Genomic DNA, 22,942 nt, shown 5'->3' with positions numbered 1-22,942 from the left:
TTGAAAGGTAAGGACATGATCACAGCCATTCAATCTAAAATAAATATTTACCAATCCTAACATTATACAGTCACCTATCCAAGTGAGCTGTAGGTGATTTCAAAAGATAATAATACTATTATTTTCCACAGCTGCTCTTATTTACTCATTAGTTACAGTTGTGCATTGATTAGAATTGCTGCCTTGCAATGCCGGGTCTTCAGTTTGTCTCCAGCCAGGACACTCTTTGCAGGCGGTTTTCATGTTCTTTCCCTGCTAATGTGGGTTACATTCCACACTCAAAAGGGATACAGTAAAGATTTAACATGGGGAAGCCATTTACACCATTTTTGCCATGTAAATGCCACTTAAAATGGCCCAGGATCGCTGTGTGTGTGCTTGCCAGTGCCATAAAGCGTCAGAAATATTCAGCTGGCAAAAAAACTTAAACAAGGCAAAAAAAACAAAACCGCAGGATCACACAATGACAATTTAATTACAGGGTTGTTTTCAACTGAATGGTACAAACTAATAAATACAAACTTACTGCTGTTTGCCTTAGACTGCATTGATGCTCACTGTATAACTCATGGAAAACACAACTGGCTTAAAAAAAAAAAACAGCAAAGAAGAATGTACAAACAGTACAAAAAAGTGAATTTTCTAAGCACAGAAGGAAATATGCATAAAACTCTTATTTAAAAAAAAAAGTGTGGTGGGGGGGTTGTAGAGTGATAAATAATAAAGACTGTTTGGGAGTGGTGTAAAACAAAAAGAAAGCAATGATCATGATTTAGAGTTACCTGTATAGCACTAACCATTTGTGCACTTATTTCTACACAGGGAAATGTATGAACATTATGATCTCAGAAAGCAAAACCATCATGAAAAAAAAAAAAAAAGCTTTCAACAAATATAATAGAGCACATTGAAAGATAGAGTTGCATTAACAAGTTTTAAAATACACAACAAAGTCTGTTGTATGAGAAAAAAAATTAAAACAAAATAGATTTTGCAGACATTCAAGTGCAATATACAAAGTGCGACAAATGTCTCAAACACTTACTGTTCGCACAAACGACGTTGAATCCGTATCAAGGAGAATCATCATTTCTCCAGGTCGATCAATACAACAATGATTCAATTGAACAGCTGAGAATGTAGTGCCGGACAGTTTAAATAAGGAAAGACACAAGAGAAGGCAGGAGGGAACCATCCTTCATTTAGTGTGCAGACCGTAGTGCATCCTTCTAAATGACAATCACTTTATCTGAGCCATTTCCCTACCAAGAGGGGTCCTGAGTGTGGCAGTGTACTGCTGCTCTGAAAACACCGGAAGTTCGTGTTGTAATGGAGTCCTTTTAGGAAAGAAAGTGTGGTGCAGGTCATAATTCAAAAGGGAACTTAAAGATTCCATGTAAATATCAGCAAAGCGGGACAAGCGCCTCAGGAAATAGGTTGGATTATGGTTAGTCCTGAATATGCTTCCAAACTGTCGGTTAAACATCGTCCTTGCCAAATCTCTGTGGAAAACAGACACAAAAAACCTTTTGTCACATGTTTATATTTGTAGCAATGACAGAAAGACTAGATAAAAGGGAATCACTTGACATCTATATACTAAATAAGAGAAGGCAGAAGCAGACTCCACTGACAAGTGTTAAATCTTACAGGCACATTTATCAAAGGGGAGTTTTCAAAACTCCCCTAAATTCAAACTTCAACCAAAAAAAAAAAAATCGAATTTTTCAAAAACTTGAATCGAATTAGATTCTTATTCTTTCCCAGAAAAAAAACTTGAATGTCAGGTAGGCTGCAAACTCCTAATTGATCCCTGGATCTCTCCGATTGACTTAAACAGCAATGCGGCAGGTTTTAGGTTGTGAATAGTCGAATTTCCATTCTTAAAGGGCCAGAGTATGATAAATCTCGAAAATCGAATTAGAATTTTTTGAAAAATTTGGATAACTCCCTAATCAAATTTGACAGCTTTGACCATTAAAAAAAAACTCGAAAATTTTAATTTTGAACTTGAATTTTCAATTCGACCCTTGATAAATCAGCCCCTTAGTGTTAAGATCCATTATCCGGAAACTTGTAATCCAGAAATTTCCAAATTACAAGAAGGCCATCTTCTACAGACATTTTAATCAAGTAATTAATTTTTTAAAAAATAATCTCCTTTACTCTGTAATAAAATATAATTGGCCTATTTAACCAATCCTGTTGGGTTTAACCAACATGTAAAAGTTTTTTTCCAGTAGACTTGAGATATGGAGATTCAAATAAGGATCCAGAAATCACCAGGTCCTGAGCATTCTGGGTAACAGGTCTACTACCTGTAAACAATTTCCCTAAAATAAAGCCTAAATATCATTAGGGAATCATACACCTTATTTAAATATGTATTTCACAGTTGAACAAGCACCCGACAAATACTACACTATCAGGATATGTGTACAAGCCAACCTCATCTCTTGTCTTTCTTTGATCCAGTCCTGTAGAACCATTTGTGATTCCGCATCCCTGTACACCTAGTAGATAAACATGTGGTTAGAGCGACTGCAGAAAAAGATATAGGAGAGAATAGCAGAGGTTATATCTTCTTTGACTCTGAAGCAGGAAATACATATAAAACACAAAGCTAGTTCATGCCAAGATAATTAACTACATGAGAAGTGACTTTTACCCAGAAGGCCCCAATGATATGCAAATTCAGCCAGCCACTTGTTTGCATTCCAGAAAGTCTTAACCCTGAACCAACACTTACTTGGAACCATAGTCTATAGTGTCAGCATAGTTTGTGCCAATGCTGTATATTCTACAGTGATGAATAGTAGTAAATGTAAGCGACTGCGAGTGCGAAAACTGTGAGGATTTTTTTTTTTTTTAGCAGGTCCATTTTACGTCCTCAAGATTAATAATACATACGTATACTTAACTGCAGCATTATACAGCAAGTGACTGGGCATTGTGCAGTCATTATTAGTCATTTATAAACACTGGGCAAGTTTGCACCTGGGCAGTAGCCCATGATAACCAATCAGATGTTTGCTTTCACTGTTCAACCTGCAGATCATTGATTGGTTGCTACGAGTTACTGCCCATGTGCAAATTTGCCCAGTGTTTATAAATGAGCCCCATTGTGTTCTAGACTTTGCTTTACTACTGGTGCATTTCTCTAGTTTGGAATAAAATATATGGAGGATTGTGACATTATACTCTTTCCTTCTCTCACAAGCTCAAGCACTAACACAATGATTTTAACAGCGCTCAGTAACATTAAACCCCTCTCGTATGACACAGCAAGCACAGTACTACTAGGAGTTTACCAGCCTTTCCATACACCTTTGGAAAACACACTTACTAGTAATATAAACAAACATTCTGCCCCACTCCCATGTGCAGACAGAATAAGAAAAAACAACACATACCTGCATTCGTTCAAGCAGGCCGGTTAGACCTTGAAGCCAAGCCATGGTTTTAATGTAATGAGAGGTGTTCATGATTTTAAGCTCTGATTTTAACTCTGGGATAATGGCACCTGTCCTCCATCCATGTTTTAGAGTCAGATCCTGTTTAAAATGAAAAGATTGGTTTGTTTTTTCTTGCATAACAAAGTCACAGCTAAATTCATTTAATTTTTCTATTAAATGGGGATTTCTTCTCTTGCTTCTTTCTTTCCTATTGTAATTGTTTGTAGTTTAAAAAAAATTGAAAATAAAATCCTTAAAAAATGTTAAAGGGGAACTATCATGAATGTAAAATGCACACAGTCTAACTAGAATATTTTCTTTAATATCATGCTTTGTTCTTCTGCTGATTTAAACACAACAGATTTGTCAGTGTCTTCCCTGAACTCTCCTATCTTACTACTAGGAGCTTGGCAAGATCATAGTCGCTGACCTTCCTGCTTTATAAACAGTGCTAGGCCCCAAACATTATGTCACAGCTGATGTGAGCACCCACTCTCTCACTACTACCATTAACCTGCTAGGATAGTTGTAGGATATCTGCATTGTGTGTAGCACTGCTCAGGGGCGTGAATAAAGAGGAAACAGACCCTGCAGCTGCAGGGGGGCCCAGGAGGTAAAGGGGCCCCATGAGGCCCTAATTCATTAACAATTTCAGTAAATATTGGTAAAACAAGCCAACCTCAAGACATTTTGGGGGCCAAAAAAATGATTTGCTGTGGGGCCCAGTAATATCTAGTTACACCACTGGCACTGATATTTATTTTTGGTTCAGTAAGTTGCCCATTACCCTGGGAGTGAGGATTTACACAATATCAGATGCCCATGTTCAGACACTGAACACAGTACCTCAGTTCTCAAACATTACGTGCATGAACATAACACATAAAAAACACTTTTAATAAGCTGGAAGACTCCCTTATTATTAACATGCACATTACTGAACATGACCAGGCTCACCAGGTGTTCTCTCCTAGTGGTTAATGCTTGTAGATGGCATTAAAAACAACACAAAAAACTGGAGCTGGTTTTATCCTGTACCTCCGGGGGAGGGGGGATATTTTCATTCATGATAGGTGCCCTTGAATATAAAAAAGGGGCTTTGCTAAGGTTCTTGCAAAAGTATTCAGATCAATAATCAGTAATTTTACTGATTACTGAGTAACATTTGTATTTTTGAGTCAATGAACCAATAAATAAGATGACTAATGGAAAGAATCAAACAGATATGTATTTCTATTGGTTTCAGTACCCGCTAACATTGCTGTTAGCCTTGCCAAAGCAGCCACTGTCTATATAACACACTGGCCTGGCCACAAGCCTATTTGTCATAATGCCAAAGGCTTCTATTAGTGTTATCCAATTAAAAGGCACCAAAAGGACAGATGACACAGGTTCAGTGGGGTCATGGCCAGCTGAACAGGGCTGAAATTGCACTTTGTGGCACAAATAACTTTTTATTTTTAAACACATGGCCTGCACAGAATGATATAAATCAAAACTAGCTTAATTTTTCCTTTGTCAGCTAATGAGAGTTGCTGATGTGCCCACATTGATGTGCCCAACAATTGGATCAGAATGGAGGCGAAACGGGCGGTCGGATCACAGGACTGCATCAACTAACAGATGCCGATCTGGGACGCCCGACGGATGGCCCCAAACACGGGCCAATGAGCTGCGGACTCGGTCTGTTTTTTTATCGGCCCATACCGTGTATGGGGGCCTTTATCTATCTAGTTACTACAGATAAAAATCTGTATTTTAACATTATGGTACTGTGTTATATTCTGGCTTTTGTGTAATAGTCGCTTACCGCTAAATCACTGTATATATGATCTCCAAAATACAAGACCTTTGACCCTCTCCATCCAGTAAGCTTAAGAAATTCAAACAAATTACCCTGGAAAGGAAACATAAATGGAAAATAAGTAACACTTAGGAACAGTTCAGTGTAAAAATAAAAACTGGGTAAATAGATAGGCTGTGCAAAATAAAAAATGTTTCTAATATAGTTAGTTAGCCAAAAATGTAATGTATAAAGGCTGGAGTGACTGGATGTCTAACATAATAGTCAGAACACTACTTCCTGCTTTTCAGCTCTCTAACTCTGAGTCAGTCATTGACTATAAGGGAGGCCACAAGGGACATAACTGTGAATTTGCATTTGAGCCTTAGCATGCAGCTCAGATTCAAAAGCAACAGGTATGACCCATGTGCCCCCCCATAAGTCACCGATTGGTTACTGTCTTGTAACCAACCAGTAGAAACCAAGAGAGTTGAAAAGCAGGAAGTTGGGTTCTGGCTATTATGTTAGACATCCAGTCACTCCAGCCTTTATATATTACATTTTTGGATAACTTACTATATTAGAAACATTATTTATTTTGCACAACCTATCTATTTCCCTAGTTTTTATTTTTATACTGAACAATTCCTTTAACCACAGTAATAAGATGGACCAAATAAAAACAAATCCATCAATAATTACACCGTTATTATAACTCAATCAATCATAGAGACAGGGTGGAGGGATGCAAGTATTTGCCAATACACTGTTATTAAAGGGGTTGTTCACTTTTAAATTAACTTTTAGTATGATGTAGAGAGTGATATTTGGAGACAATTTGCAATTGGCTTTTTATTTTTTATTATTTGTAAATTATTTATTAAATTTATGTTATTTATTTTTATTCAGCAGCTCTCCAGGTCAAATTACGGTCCAAATTACCCTAGCAACCATGCACTGATTTAAATAGACTGAAATATAGGAGAGAGCCTGAATAGAAAGAGGTGCAATAAAAAGTAGTTATAGCAATACATTTGTAGCCTTACAGAGGATTTATTTTTAGCGACCTCCATTTGAAGGCTGGAGAGAGTCAGAAGAATAAGGCAAATAATTAAAAAACAATAAAAATAAATAAATAATGACGGACAATTGAAAAGTTGCATAGCATTAGCCATTCTATAACATACTGAAAGTTAACTTCAAGATGAACCACCCCTTTAATAAATAATCATTTCTGGTCCAACAAGGGACCACCATACCTGCTTGTACGTTTGGCCTTTTTCAAGTTGGTGAATTTTATCCCACAACAGAACTCCTCTTTCTGCAACCTTACGAAAGGGCCTAAATTGTGTAGAAGAAAGATGAAATTTAATGAAACACAAAGATATTAATAAAACAAGAACAATATATTTGTCCTATTATTGTTTTGATGTAACGAGGTAAACAAATTTACTAGGCTACTCTGAAGTGTTAGCTGCTTAAAAAAGCCTTTATACTTCTGTTCATTTAATCAGATTGGAGAATGTCTTTAGGTAACAAAGGTCAAAGTATGTATCAAACTAGAAAGCAAACATACTGTTTATGTTTAAGGAACACCCTGTTTTGACCAGCAGCCGAGGTGGGAAAATATGTAGGAAAAAGGTCATTTTGATAAAAACAAAATCACACCCAAAGCCCAGCATTGGATTTCTTTATACAGTATTTTCTATTCAGGTACAATTGGTCATGCATACCAAAACTCAACCCTGTGACAACATTGCCTATAAAAGTTATCTGCCAAGAAGGAAGTACAAGGAGCAAAATAATCACTGTGCCAAGTATTAGATCTACTAAACTGTGCTCACTGTATTCTCTTTTGTCTGTCTTAATGTCACTATAAGCTATTCAAAAGAAAATACTCTGCTCAAGAAAATACAAAACATTAAAGAGTAACAGATCAGCTGGCAGGAAAAAGTGCAAGCTCTTTTTGATAGGCCACTTATTAGTATATAAATTGTCTGTTGTTCAGAATATAGAGTTCTCCTTTAATAAAATCCTATATAGCATGAAGAAACATAATCAGTGGAATAAAAGTCATACATAGATATATACACACACACATTTAATGGTTTTCATTAAATAGCAGGATGCTACATTCATGTATTTGTTAGATGTTGTATAAACATAAAATTTGGAGTACTTTCACAGTTAATCCTTCAAGCAACATTTATGGTTAAATACTGCACTGAATATTCAGGGGGAAAAAACCTCACCTTCTCTTGTCATTGAAGAAATTCGGTTTGTCAGCTTGAACAATAACCACATCAAAGAGATCCCGCCAGTCTTTACCAACAATGAAATTCATTCCTTTGTTCCTGAAAGTGAAATATGCATTCTACTCAAGATCATAATTTGTGTTATAATAGGCTTTTACATAAATCACAATTTTTTTCGGAATTTATTAAACCCCGAGGGCTAAAAAGCCCGAATATAAAAACATGGCATCTCAAACCTGTCGAGGTTGCATAAAAGTCAATGGGAACAGTCTCATTGATTTTTGGTTGTGTTGGGGGTTTCGGGCAATTTCACAATGTTTTCGGAGCTCTCGGGGCAAAACTCAGAAAAATTCGGCGTTTTCGGGGAAAATTCACGAAAAAAAAACGTGAAAATCGGAGCTTTTCCCGCAAAGATAATTTTGGGGAAAATGTAATAATAAATAAGCGTTAAAAACCAGAGCGGCTTAGATTGGAGTTTGTAGCAAAATTCGGACCTTGATAAATAACCCCCATAGGGTGCTGCAATGTAATTCCCATAAATAGTCTCCTATTCAAATTGAAAGCTTTTGCTATTCGTTATACCACATAGCTACTGATTATAAACTAAGAAATATCTAAAGGCAATGCTGCTTTAAACATTACTTACAAAATTCTAATTCCAATAGCTGCCAATTTCTGCAACTGTAATTTTCCATTACCAACATTGTATCTACTTAAATGAAGTTGTTGAAATGACATTCTACATAGCTCCCTCTAGCTGGTTTATGTTACACAACTAGCTATGTTTCAACAGAATAACCTTAAAATGTGGAATTTGGTCTCATAAAGAAAAGCATAAAAGGTGCCACTAGAAGATCAAACAACATCCAAAAGCAACAAATTGTCTGCAGCTCTATAGGACTCCTTCCCAGGCCTATCAAATTACTGACAGGCTGCTTGTAAATGAAATCGCAATAGACAAATGGCAATGAATCATCCCAAAATATGTCAGATGTGTATGAGCCACTTCCTTGCTTGTGAGAAATATAATTATTACTATTATCTCAATGTTCTTCTCTGCTTAGTCATCTATTGAACATTAATAACAGAATATTTTAACAGAAATTTATATTAATTTTTCCAATACACTATACCGAACATGACTGGGAGATGGTGTTCCAGAGTAGTCAAGGATATCAAAACATACATCCCTATAACAAAGACATATCAGTTCTAATCAATATAAAAACACTTACACAAAACTGCTGGGGCTGTTTGTGATTAGAAACATTTTCTTCCCATGATTTGACAATTTTGACAAAACGGCTTGAGTTCTTTCTCCATAGCAAATATACCTTTCTAAAATGTAAAAGACAAGAAACAATACAATCATTCCAGACAAACAGTTTGTAATCTATAGGGCTCATTTATGGCCGCAAATTGCAGATGCCACATTAATTAAAGGTGTCCAAAGACATATATCCTGCCTCCTGTTGTGTAATGTACATAAATCACATTCAATTTGCAGTGAAGCACAACTGTTCACATATTGACACAAATTGGATGCATTTGTATAAGGTCCATCTTTCCCTTACTGCCACAATTATGCTGAATTTTTAGGAAAAATTATGCATTGTGGGTAAAAAAAACAAAAACATGTTGACTTGCGTCTAAAATTGCACACTGCCCCTTAAAGGAGAAGTAGACCCTAAAAATTAATATGGATAAAATTGCCATATTTTACATACATAACAATGAACCAGCCAAAAGGTTCAGCATCTCAATAGTAATAATGATCTAGGCCTTCAAAGTTGTCACAGGACTTTCCCCATCTTGGATATGAGGTTTCTCATATAAGCTGATGCTACAAGGCTAATTATTAAATTCTGATGTTAATTGTGCCGATTTCTGAACTGCCATGTACCAATAATCTGAATTATTTACTAATCAGTCATATATTGTGACATTTATATGTAGTGATGAGTGAATGTTGTTGGTAGCCATGGATTTCATCATCTGCAAATTTTTTTGTGAAACTGCTTCAAAAATTTGATGCAGAAATATTTGCCACAACAAAAATATCGCCAAAACAAAAACACCCATTGACTTATGCATTTGGACAAAAAAGTCGCCATAAGAAAAATCACCCATTAACTTTAATGCATTTGGACAAAACAGTCGAAGAAACAAAAAAAAAGCGAATTTTTCACCATTACGCCAATTTTTTTTCAAAGTGAAAAGGGACAGATTCGCTCATTACTATTTATATGATATATATTCAGTATCTTATGAGTTGGTCCCTAAGGTCAGTAACTGACAGTACCTTATGTAGTGCTGCAGCAGGGAATTCAGCCAGTAAAGTTAAGTTTGTTTTGCCAAAACCAAGATCTGTACTTCTGCTCTCACATGGTACCTCAGCCCCCCCCCTGTTCTCACGGAATAAACCACCCCCGCCTGCAACACTCCGAGAGCCGTGCCTATAGACGTGTGCACGAGGGGGATATTCTGCTGCCTTCTGCCTGCCTGAAAAGTAGGTAAGATTTACCATCAGTTGTGCACTCGGGCAGGCACAGAGCAGGCTAGCCGCTAGCAGTATCACAGAGCAGGGGGCCATTAATCACGACGCGTTCTCGACTTGTACGCAGCACTATGGGCAGATGCAGAGTAATGCGAGCGTTGGGCTTTTACCAATGCTCTTCTGATTTTGGTGGGACCTACCATCTGCGTTTCAGTAAAATGTTTGGATGGCCCACCAGGTACAAAATTTAAGTATTTTTACTGTGAACTGCAAAATTAATTAGAGAGGGCCCACCAAGGCCAGGGGCCCACCGGGGTTTTCCCCGGGGCCCCGGCAGGCCAGTCCGACCCTGATTATATAGGTATAATTGAAAAATCTGGAATGCACTATGTGCGCGTGTCGGCAATTTCTGTTCGGATTTAGGTATTTGGCCAAATCCATAACCAAGGTTTTGGCTAACTTTTTTTTAATGTTTATTAAAAAAAACAAAACACAAGCTTGTTAATTACAGATTAATAATACACAGCATGGGAACTTTGTAAAAAAATTCTAAAACAATCAATTGAAAACTACCCCTAACTCACCGATGTCAGCTTCAACGGCTCTGTATAATATTCCTTTTACATGAACATCTCTTATGGCTTCCTGGTAAGTAAAAAAAGACCTGTGAGTGTTTTCTTGAGAAGCAAGGAAAGTTTATGTTAAGCCTTTAAAAACTTGCATTTGTTTGAAGCTTGAAGCAAGCTACACTTAAAAGCAAAGATGGGCAAAGTATTGGTAATAGAAGCATTCTTATTTTTTATATAGCGTTAACGTATTCTGCAGCACCTTGCAGACATCATATATGATTCCCATCAGTACTTGCCCCACTACAGCTTACAATCAGATCCCTGTCCTATTCCCAAAAACTACAGTCAACTTGTTCAGGAACTAATTTACCTCCCACAAAGAGTCCTGGGTTTTGGGTTTTCTAGTATTTTGAAACATAACGGTGAGTAAATTGTCTACTGATAAAACAGACCTTAAGGCAGGGGTCCCCAACCTTTTTTGCCCGTAAGCAACATTCAGATGTAAAAAGAGTGGGGGAGCAACACAAGCATGAAAAAGTCCCTTGTGGTGCCAAATAAGGGCTGTGATTGGCCATTTGGTATCCCCTATGTGGACTGGCAGCCTACAGGAGACTATACTTGCCAGTATACTTAGTTTTTATGCAATGAAAACTTGCTTCCAAGCCTGGAATTCAAAGACAAGCACCTGCTTTGAGGCCACTGAGAGCAACATCCAAGGGGTTGGAGAGCAACATGTTGCTCACGAGCTACTGGTTGGGGATCACTGCCTTAAGGCTATGGGCACACAGGCAGAAGCAGGGTTAAGACTGGGACCTGCTCCCCCAATCAGCTGTTGTGGTGCGTCTTTCGCCTATGTGTGCAGTGTAAGTTTGGAGGTTGGGAGGGCGCCCTGGGGACTGCCAGGAGAGCCCTTAGTTTTGCAGTCACGATGGGCCCCCAAAGCTCGAGTCTTACCCTGTGCTGAAGGCTCCAGCTGTTGTCAGTCTGCATATTTTTGCAGGCTTAGAGAAGCAGATCTGCTCCCTGCAGATTTGAATCAGATCAGCCTGCACACGCATACACACACACACACACACCAACACATTTACTGTTAAGAAAGAGAAATGGCTTCGTGTAACACAAGATGATTCACCCAAGGCATCTAAATGTACTCATTATATTAGTAAATGATTTTATACCCATGTGATTATGTACAAGCTACATTTGGAATGGATGTACCCAGGTACCTCAGCCAGGTACCTTAATAACACCAGTATCCCCCACTGTTTACACAGGAGTAAAACCACCACATCTATCTCACCGTTACCATATAAACTTCAGATCACCATCCAATTGATTACATTGTCATTTATTGTTGTTGATTTACCATGTTTGATCTTGCATATACAGTTATGAACACTATACCACATTACCATGCCTTAGAAATATATCCAGTAAGTGACTGCAATTTGATTCTGCTTTATAAAACGGTGACAACATTAAATCAGTGAAGTTATTTAAGAAAGGAAAAAGGGGGAAAAATGTGAGTGGGTCAGTACACATAACTAGAGTAAACTCAAGTTACAACACTAAGGCTGAGGGCACACAGTTTGCCTACATTATACAGGTGGAGAGAAGTGGATCCGCTCCTGTGTGTAGCTCCTCTGACAGACAGAGTGTTGGCCTCAGTGCAGCTACACAGAGATTGGCCTGAAATGCATTTATTTGTGTTCACGTGTGACGTGTCACGAGAAAAACATACACTAGCATACCTTTACATCTTTGTACAGGTGGACTGGCTCATAATCAATGTTGTTTTTCAGAAAGTACTCATTAACACAGGAAAGAAGAGTCATCTCTGGTAATGAGAATATATCCATGAACTGCTTCAGTGTATTCCCTTCTGAGCTCTGAAGAAAGAAAAAAATACAAGTGGAATGTATAAACCTTATTTCAAAGTCAAGAGAGCCAAAAGCAGCCAGTTCTACCAGATATGAACAAGTCTAGCGCAAAGCTAAATAGAGTTTTTTTTTAAGCTAGAGAAATACTTTAAAATGAATGGATACTTATTAATGCGGATCTATAGATTTAAAACATATACACAAATGCTATATTGGCCTAAATATGTGAAACAAGCTGCCATTCTCTACCTGGCATAAACTCTTAGCCCACCTCAGATAGAAGACCTCAAAAATTAAATTATACCTTAAATGCTTAAAGGCTATAGATTAAAATAGCACCTATCACAGCAAAATGGTTTTCCAGCTCACTCATAATGCTTGCGATGTAGCATCAGTTAACTCCTCCCCCAATCTTATTTCACATGCATAGGATATGCTTTCCCAAATACCTTTGCCAGTTATTGGATAAACAAGATAGATTTGTGATCCTCAAGCAGAGATATGGCTAGTAAACCTCTAAAGAAAGTGCATAACATTAAAGGGGTGGTTCCCCTTTTTTGCAACTTGTTATTACTCATCTTTCTATTCAGGTCCTCTCCTATTCATATCTCTTATTCAAATCAGTGCATGGTTGCTAACACCCAGACTGCTGAAATTGTAAACTGAAAAGTAGGTGAATAAAAATCAAAATAACTCACACAACAATTAAAAAATGAAAACCAGTTGCAATTGTATCATTGATACTGCCATACTGTGTATTCCAAGAGCTAAACTGGTCATATTCAACCAACATGATTGGGTGGATTACTAAGCATTTAATTTGAATTTAGTCATGAAGCCTAATGATACCTTTCCATAAAAGTCGCTCATCTGTTCCAGTGGAACATGGGATCCTTCATACATTTCAATGACTTCTGAGTCTGGTACAACATTTAATCCTCTGTTGAGATAATGAAAATGTCCAGACACTATAATAAATCGTTTTCTGATATTACAGAACTTATGATTGTCATTCAGTACTAATACTGTCATAATTTTTTTATACAATTTGGTCAACCTACAACACAATAATATAAATGCTGTTATATGTGCTCTCCTACTCAAACTAACCAACATTCATTACTGAAAATGTAAAACTGGGTACAAGGCGATCGGACCAAGTGTTTAAGGTCATCATACACCCATAACCTTTACAGGGACATGTTTATTCCCTTATTAGGGAGCTACTTGATTGAGAAGTAATTAAAAAGCTATTGCAACATTTGTAACTGGAGCAGAGCCCTCATTAGTAATTAGTGCAATACTGCTCAGTAGATTAGTAGGCCATTTGCCAATCTTGAACCTCCTGTGCAAAGGGCCCATCCAGCCCAGTAAAACTAAGTCGTCCCCCCCCCCAAAAAAAAAAAAAAAAAACTCAACTGCAAGCTCTATGAAGCAGGCACCTTTTATGGAGGGAAAAATAATTTTATAAAACTGAGCAAATAATCCATCTGCCTTTAGTCCTACGATGCATGTCTAACGCACATAATAGGTCAAAACACTTTACTATTACTTTTTTCTGCTACAGAAACTGTCCTTAACCAAGGTCCACAGACTAAAACTCCCAACACAGGACCAAGAGTGAAGGCCATTTTTGTAGTTTTACAACAGCCAATGCCCTGAAGTTACATATTAGGCTAAATTACCCTTTATAAAAACAAATAAAGGCAATAACATATGAATAAGCCATAAACAAGAGCATCAGAACTACTGTATATCACAATAGCATATGAAAAAAAACCTGTTCTTGTAAAAAGATAAGTATTTAGAACACAGAACTAACCATTTATTAACAAAAGGGTTATTTGAGCAGATCAGTACAAGATAATTGTGAAAAAATATACAAACATTAAGAAAATGGAAGAACAGAATTTACTATAAAAGCCCTTTTGCATGAATTCTTTAGAATCCAAATAACAATGAACTCACCGATACACTGTTCCTAATTGAATATAATGAAATGAATCAATCTTCATTAACAAGGCCTTAAAGACAAACAAAAATATATGGCAAATTATTATACTGTGCTAAGGTGCATGTAAAATATACATTTAACTGACAACTATTGTAGATGGTAGCCGCACCTTCTAACCTGTTGTTTTTCTTTGGGGTTGCCCCCTAACCGAGAGTTAGAAGCAACTTGGCGTGGATGTGCTGACCACTCCTATATAAATACTGGTTTGGTGCTCAAGAGAAGAGACAGAAAGCGGAGTATATAACGTCGCACAATCCCAAATTACCCCTGTGTTAAACAAAGTGTCTACCTGCCAGAGGCGATCAACTTAGGAATTAATTAAATAATTAAATTGTTGTGTTCTTATTGTGATCAATCCTGTAAAATCTTCTGTGATTAACAAAACAAAATTGAATAAAGTGCGTTTATAAACAATTCATAGTGACTCGATTCTTTAAAGTGCATGGTGCCTGGTTGTGAACATGGGAATGTACTTAAGCCTGCGGCTTGGACTAATTAAAGAGACATCATAAAAAGTAACTTTTATTTCATCTACTAAAATTCATTGGTTAGAAGGGAATTAATTATTAAAACCACTAAAAACAATTAAAACAGAAGGGTGGAAATCAGATCTGGATTTAGTATGAAAAGGGGTGACAGTGAAAAAGTTTCCTTAGACTGTTCCCATATCGATCTTACAACACCCGTTTCCCTATACTGGCTAAATAGTAGTCAGGGAGTGCATGAAGGGTAAGTTAGCACTGAAGCAGTGATCTCCGGAGAGATTGAGCAAGGTAAGCGAGGATTAGGGATAGTGGGGAGGTGTCCTTAAATAATCAAGCGTAGTATGTCAGCCACTGTACAGTATGGTGTGCGCAAAATTTGACTAACACTGTGTCCTCTCAGAGGCACCTAAAGCGTTATGGCCTATTCCCTAGACACTACAAAGGCACCACCTTGTACTGACAGATCCGCTGAACAGGACACTCAGAAGATAATTTCCCCCACCCAAAGAAGGTAAACCGTTCCTCCCCCTCTGGTCCTCAGACCCACTGCGTGCTTAAATAAAGTTCCTTATGGTTCCCAGTTTTGTGACCGCTAAATTAGCGGCTAAGCTACGGCACTTTAAAGAATCGAGTCACTATGAATTGTTTATAAACGCACTTTATTCAATTTTGTTTTGTTAATCACAGAAGATTTTACAGGATTGATCACAATAAGAACACAACAATTTAATTATTTAATTAATTCCTAAGTTGATCGCCTCAGGCAGGTAGGCACTTTGTTTAACACAGGGGTAATTTGGGATTGTGCGACGTTATATACTCCGCTTTCTGTCTCTTCTCTTGAGCACCAAACCATTAAAATATACATTTAGCCTGAACACTTTAAAATCAGGTGCTTATGTTTTTGTAAAGAAATACAATTCAAAGGCAGATGAACCGATTGCATCAACCTTCAGTCTCAAAACTACAATTCCCAGAAACCTTTAGAATATATATCTAGTCAAGTAAAATCCAGGGACCTAACGTTAAATTACAAGGACAGTGAGATTTTGCAGGAAAGTAACCCGCTCCACAGTGACCAAAGTTAGTAGCTTGGCACCTGAAAGGAGTTGTAACAGTTTTCCTGTGGCATCCATTGTGGTGCCTATAATCAGATGAGGGGAGTTTACAAAGGCAAGATGGAGTCTGAACCAAAAGGCAGAGCTTTGACTGGTAGGTAAGATGCAAAGTGTCATCTGGGAAGTAGTTTAAAGGCATGTGTGAGGGATTCAAGGTCAAAGAGAAGTAAGGAATAATGCCTGCCTCAAATTTTGGGTATGCACACAAATATTTCTATCAGTGAAATGTTCACTGTAATGGACCAACTTCCATTTACAAATGTAATTATGCTCCCCCGCAACAATAACACAGGTATGGGATCCATCCATTTTCGTGTAAAAACGGGCAGGGGGGCAGGCCAGTGACATCAGAAGGGGGGGGGGGGCTTATGACGTGGCGATTAGTAATTTGCGATCAGTTATTGGCCAGGTCATTCACTTCAATTCCCTGTCCAGATTTACTAATTCGGAAATCCGGACAGGAACTCTTCACCCAGGCAGCCCTTACAAAAACCGGGTTGTCCGAGTGAAATCCGGACAGGTGGTGATCCTATGCGGAAACTAGTTATCCAGAAAGCTCCCAATTACAGAAAGGCCTTCTCCCATAGACTCCATTTTATCCAAATAAGATTTCTTTTGTCTCTGTTATAAAACATTACCTTGCACATGATTTAAACTAAGAGAAACAGATTCCCTGCTCTTACTACAAAAATGAAGAAAATGTAAATTTGTTAGGGAAGAATTTATATTAGACTTTAGATAAAGCTGGTGTTAATATATATATATATATATATATATATATATATTTATATATATATATACATATATACATACACCAAATAATCTTCTCAAAGGGCTTCAATCACCTTTGCGGTACAACCGCTAGCTAAATAACACCAAATTTCACTTGTATTGTTTTGACACAATACACAAATTAACTAAACTGCATTTATGTTTTCTTGTTCTTAGTACCAGAGTGGTACCTGTGTCTCACAATGTAAAGGATGCTACAGACACACGGTGCTGCACATGCGCACTATTACGTTTATGGTTATTGCTGCTAATTACAATGTTTGTTATAAAACATACCAAACACTAGAAGTGGTTGACCGTGTTACCCAAAAGTATATCTAAAGTGTAATATAAATCTTTCCTTACACTTATCTTATAGCACTTTCAGAGGGCTATTTCCATTTCAATGGTGTCAAACACAACTTCCTAGCAACTGGACAGGCACAGGCACTGTATTATTTTTTTCTTTTCCTTTCTATTGTAACGATTTACTTATGCGGTGGCAGCAATTTTAGAGTTATTCTCCCTTCTACATAGTGTAAGTTGTAAGTACACAATTTTATTTAAACAAATCTCACTCATATATTATAAATAGATATTTATGATTTATAGTTACCTTATGAACATCATAATGAAGGCCACGGATTGCAAAGTTTGGATCATATTCAAACCTCTTTATTTCTTTAGGATACTACAAGGATTACAAATAAACTCGTAGCAGTTAATACATACTTATACAGATAATTTTCAGCTTCAAACCTTAACAAATTATATTTTCAGATCTGTGACAACCTATTTATTGCCCTGGAAAGAGTAGGATGGCAAGTTAACCATTTTCAGTATATTAACTTTATCAACCAATGCAAACAGCTTTATAATAAGAATAGTCGGATTTTAAAGACAAATATGGGATCTAGTACCTGATATTTAGAGGAAGCAAATTTCAAATAAACATTGCACAATTATTTTTAAAATGAGATTAAACTTTTTTTTTCATTAAAAACAAATGTTAAGCTGCAAGTAAAGTTTCATGTGTTGTATTCAAGACACACTATTTCTGCATAAGCAATTGGTTTATTAATTATTTTGCCTGGCTCTTGCTTTATTTATTGGTGGATCTCGTTAATTTAAAAATATTAAACTTACCCGATGCTCGTTGATTAGAAGATCTCTAGCAGTGTTGAAAATCAATGTATGAAGGTCTTTGGAGTAGAAAGCCAAGGTATAATCATAATCAAAGCCATAAACCTCTATATCCTCCAGACTCATTTCGTTGTTGGCAAAGATGGCATATGGATTCAGCAAATTGCTTGAAATTGAAGGGGCGAGTTCTTCTTTATCAAGGTAAAAATATAAAACAGAACAACATGTTAGCATATACACACACCTGTACAGTGTTAATATGCCTTTAATTTAGTGGTGCCTTAAAAACTGTTTCAGGAGACTACCTTTCTGTTAGGAGGTAAAATCTAGCCAGAAACAGATTTTGCGCAATGAAAGAAAGATGTAATTTTATTAAACCATCCAATAAACATTAATTCAAAATTTTAAAAGATTATAGTTATTTATAAATTATATTATAATTAAAGGGGTGGTTCACCTTGAAGTTACTTTTAGTAAGTTATAGAATGGCTAATTTTCAGCAACTTTTCAATCAGCCTTCATTTTTTCTTTTTGATAGTTTCTGAATTATTTGCCTTCTTCTTCTGACTCTTTCCAGTTTTCAAATGTGGGTCACTGACCCATCTAAAAATAACAAATGCTCTGTGAGGCTACAACTTTTTTTGTCATTGCTTCCTTTTATTGCTAATTTTTCTATTCTGGCCCTCTCCTATTCAAATTCCAGGCTCTTATTCAAATCAATGCACAGTTGCTAGGGTAATTTGGACCGTAGCAACCAGATTGCTGAAACTGCAAACTGGAGCACTAATGAATAAAAAGTTAGCTAACGGAATAATATAAAAATGAAAACCAATTGCAAATTGCCTCAGAAAATCATGGTCTACATCATACTACATGTAAACTTAAATGTGAACAACCCCTTTAAAAGCAGTATGTGTCTCCATTCTATCCTTTCCCTGGCTACTCATATCATTGTAACATTGTATAAGTATTTGGCTCACCAGCCATGACTTTGATTCCCATATTGCCATACAGCCCTGAAGAAGAAGAAAAAAAAATTGCAGGGCATTGTGGGAACTATGACCTTGGCTGCAGCAGAGTTTGATTTTCAAAACATTGTTTCTGTAGAAAAGTATAGCAAAGGACAGGAACCATTTTTTCACAGTTTAATTTACAAAGTACTTTTAAATAATTGAAAATGTTAATTTGTGCACAGAGAAAAGCATAAAACAGCTTAAGGGTAGGGACACACTGGGCGATTTGGGGAGATTTAGTCGCCTGGCGACTAATCGCAGCGACTTTTCTTCCCGAATGTCTCCCCTCACTCTGCGCCTGGATAAAATGAAAAGTCGCCGGCGCTAATCACACACGGCGATTCGTTTTCCGAAATCGCCCGAAGTTGCCTCACGAGGAAACTTCGGGCGACTTCGGAAAACGAATCGCCGCGTGTGATTAGCGCAGGCGATTTTTCATTTTAGCCAGGCGCAGAGCGAGGGGAGGCATTCGGGGAAGATTGGTCGTGGAAAGTCGCGCCAGGCGACTAAATCTCCCCAAATCGCCCAGTGTGTCCCTACCCTAATGTGCTGTTGCTTGACTTAAACTTGTCCTTTAACTGTAATTCCTGAAATGTAATACAGGCAATAAAACAAAGATGAATAAAGGCCCAATGCTAGAATTACCAAGAAGAGAAGGGAGTGGAAGTGGTAAATACACCATTATCTTCTCCTTCAAGGAAATAAACAGAAGTGTGAACAGATTGAGCGCTGATCAGAATTGTCTCCTACCTCTGGAAATGTACAGCTATTGAAAGAAACATTTCCAAAGAAACAATCTGTTCAGTTAAAAGATAACATAAGACTCTAATTGTTTTACTGATGAATATGTCTGGGAAGATTTTCATTCCTCCAGGTCATGGTATATCTATAGTAATTTGTCAAATCAACTAGACTGGCCTTAATTCAGAATTGAGAAATCGATCGGATGACCAGCGAAACGTCTTCAAGGAAAGAGAAAAATACAGCGAATCCAGTTGATTTGACATATTATTATCGATATACTATATAAATATGAATAGTTAATAGCTATAGATTAGTTAATAGCTTTACAATCTGCTCAAATGAAGGATAACGTCAGCCTCTAGAATAGTTTACTCATAAAAAGTAAGCATTCCAGAGATTCCCTGTTCTTACTACTGTTATTATTGTTACCCTCTTTGTTTATATTGAGCCGGCAACTATGAGGAGGACACTGGCTTGAGGTAAGGCGCTTGTGAGCAATCTAAACATCCCAAGTATGCAGATAGTCATATTATATTGATTATTTGTGGGTAGTATATGCCCACATACAATGTAATTTTATCATATGGTTGAATGTTTCTTCCTTGTGCTTATGGTCAGTTAATACACTCATCACAATGAAATCTCATGGTTTGCGGCAAACGAATCGGATACACAAGCCTTCAGTTGACCAATACACATACACATAGTATAATGACAATTTTAGTGTAACACACATCAGCAGTCTGGTTTTTAGAAAATCATGATGTCATATCAATAGAGCATAATGCTTTGCTACTAGCAGTTTATCTAGGGGGATGGCAGGTGCATATGAGTTCCCCACACCACCTAAGGTATCCTGTATCAGAATTTTGGGAGTTTTGAGTCAATATTCAAAAATTTTATAAAATCCACAAATTTCAGCAAAGATTTGCTGTTTTTGAATAGAAAGACCGGGGGTCAATGTACTGTTAGGGGCATTTTGGAATTGCTACCTTGTTAAGTAATCTTATTTCAGGTGCTTTGAAAATTCAGTTCTGTACTGCTGTGATTTTCATGTCTGCACAAGTCCATAAAAGTATTATGACTCACATGGGAGACATAAGCTTTTTCAAACCAGTTGTATTTTCCCCATATATAATAATATTGTTCTTCGAAGAGAGATTTTTAAATGACCTCCCTAAATGGCTGGAAACCAGACTATATACAGGTATGGGACCTGTTATCCAGAATGCTCGGGACCTGGGGTTTTCAAATAAACCCAATAGGCTGGTTTTGCTCCCAATAAGGATTAATTATATCTTAGGTGGAATCAAATACAGGCTACTGTTTTATAATTACAGAGAAAAAGGAAATCATTTTTAAAAATTTAGATCATTTGGATAAAATGGAGTCTATGGGATAATTCGGAGCTTTCTGGATATCGGGTTTCCAGATAAGGGATCCTATACCTGTACCACCAAATTTTGCTAAACTACAGCTCTCTGCATTAGCCAGATAATATTATGAACGGCCTAGAGACTTGCAAACTATATATGTTAACTTGGACTTCACATGTATCTGTGGTTCTCATGTGTATGACGCTCATGAGTTTGTCACTTACAGCATGCAAATATATACAGTAATAGAAAATATTCGTTTTCTTAGAAGCCCTTCTAACCGCTGTCACCTAAACCCAACCACACTAAACGATTCAATTCACCTCAATGAAAAATATAAATACAATTTTGCGCAGCACATTTGTAGAAGATGCTTCCACAAGACAAGAGTCCAGTTTTTTTACAATTACAAATTGCCTTAAAGTTCCTCCACTTTATTTAGACAATGAACTAAATAATAATAATATAAAAACTGAAATGCTTTTAAAGTGAACCGTTCCATCGTGGTATGAAAGGGGTGGTTCTCCCTTCATTTAACATTTACTATGTTATAGAATGGTCAGTTCTAAGCAACTTTTCAGTTGACCTGCATTTCTTTCTTTTTTATAATTCTTGAATTATTTGCTGCCTTCTTTGGGCTCTTTCTGGGTCACTGATCCGATGTAATAAACAAATGCTCTGTAGTTACACATTTATTGTTATTGCTACTTTCTATTCAGACCCTCTCCTATTCATATTCCAGTCTCTTATTCAAATCAGGGCATGGTTGCTAGGGTAAATTAGATGCTAGCAACCAGATTGCCTAAATTGCTAACTAGAGAACTGCTGAATAAAAAGCTAAATAACTTAAAAACCAACATGCTCTGCAGATTCTGACACCTGAAAAAATGTAGCAGAAACCAGAGAGCTGTGCGGCAGCAAGGGAGCCTCACGCTGAGCAGGACAGGTTAGAAGTGACAGATGCAGCAATAACTGCGACAGTGGCGCAGGTTCAAATCCTCCTTGTTTCCGTCCTTGCTCGTAAACGTGTGTTCTGCCTGCGGGTGTCCGAACACTTAGTAATTAGAGAAGAATGCTTATCTATTGATCCTAAACTGAAATAGAGAGATTTATCGCCTTTATGATCTATCGCAACACTTGTTTCTCCAGGGTTCAAGGTGATGACAGGTGTCAAGGGCTGAGTGAATTCCCCTCCCCCAGCTCAGAGCTCTCAAGCACTACTAGCTAAGCTGCTGCTGACCCTCTCACCATTGATGCTCTGTTTCACCTCCTTGTAGTTAGAATTCAAGTAACCCCGCATGTCGCCCGGCTCCGGTCCATTTGAAAGCGCAGCCAAAGTACGAACACATTGACGCCAGACGCCTTTGCAGGAAGCCGGCTCTGCGATATGAGTCAGCTTCTTCCCAGCAGTGAGGGTCGCCCTACACCACCTGCTTAACAAGGGTACAGCCGAAGTCATGGCGTAATATGCTCGCTAGCAACGCGGTTGGGACTTTATATAGGCTGCCTGCCTGTACAGTCCCTTCCTAGTGACATCAACGTAGGGAGGCGGGGCCTGCCTAGGGTATCCCTGTCAGTATTAAGGCTGAGGGGCGTGGCGTAGCACGCGGGCCAGTGACGTATGGGCCGCGCTTTCAGTGTCTGGAGCAGATTAGGTGTCAGGAGCAGGCGGGTTTGTTTACGAAGGGGAGTTTCAGCAGCGATTCCAGGGATGTCATTGCAGTGACCAAACCAAATTGAAGCAGTTACAACAATGTGCCCAATGTAATGTCGTCTAAAAACGTTAGTCATTTGTTTTACTCACGGGTTGTTATTATGCAGCTGTTAATAGCAGTTTTG

The 22,942-nt window shown here is 37.6% G+C and overlaps 1 protein-coding gene across 2 annotated transcripts; it reads right to left on the bottom strand.

Moving 5' to 3' along the window:
• Positions 1-456: 456 nt before the first annotated feature.
• Positions 457-22,679, bottom strand: nt5dc3.L (5'-nucleotidase domain-containing protein 3-like). Of its 2 annotated transcripts, none has more exons than XM_018252332.2 (14): positions 22,352-22,679; positions 17,974-18,161; positions 17,444-17,518; positions 14,408-14,463; positions 13,289-13,379; positions 12,311-12,448; positions 10,575-10,635; positions 8,729-8,831; positions 7,491-7,592; positions 6,498-6,579; positions 5,266-5,352; positions 3,414-3,554; positions 2,449-2,513; positions 457-1,502 (listed from the first exon to the last, which is right to left on the bottom strand). In XM_018252332.2, exons 1-14 carry the CDS (start codon positions 22,560-22,562, stop codon positions 1,241-1,243), a joined length of 1,662 nt encoding a protein of 553 aa, XP_018107821.1. In that variant the 5' UTR covers positions 22,563-22,679; the 3' UTR covers positions 457-1,240. The 2 variants fall into 2 exon arrangements, with proteins under 2 accessions (XP_018107821.1, XP_018107823.1); XM_018252334.2 differs by having other exon boundaries at positions 17,974-18,158; positions 22,352-22,636.
• Between the last annotated feature and the right edge of the window lie 263 nt (positions 22,680-22,942).

This window comes from Xenopus laevis, chromosome 3L (genome assembly GCF_017654675.1).
Source record: "Xenopus laevis strain J_2021 chromosome 3L, Xenopus_laevis_v10.1, whole genome shotgun sequence".
NCBI lineage: Eukaryota > Metazoa > Chordata > Amphibia > Anura > Pipidae > Xenopus > Xenopus laevis.
The sequence above is the reverse complement of the archived record's forward strand: the minus strand, read 5'-3'. Positions and strand labels throughout refer to the sequence as shown.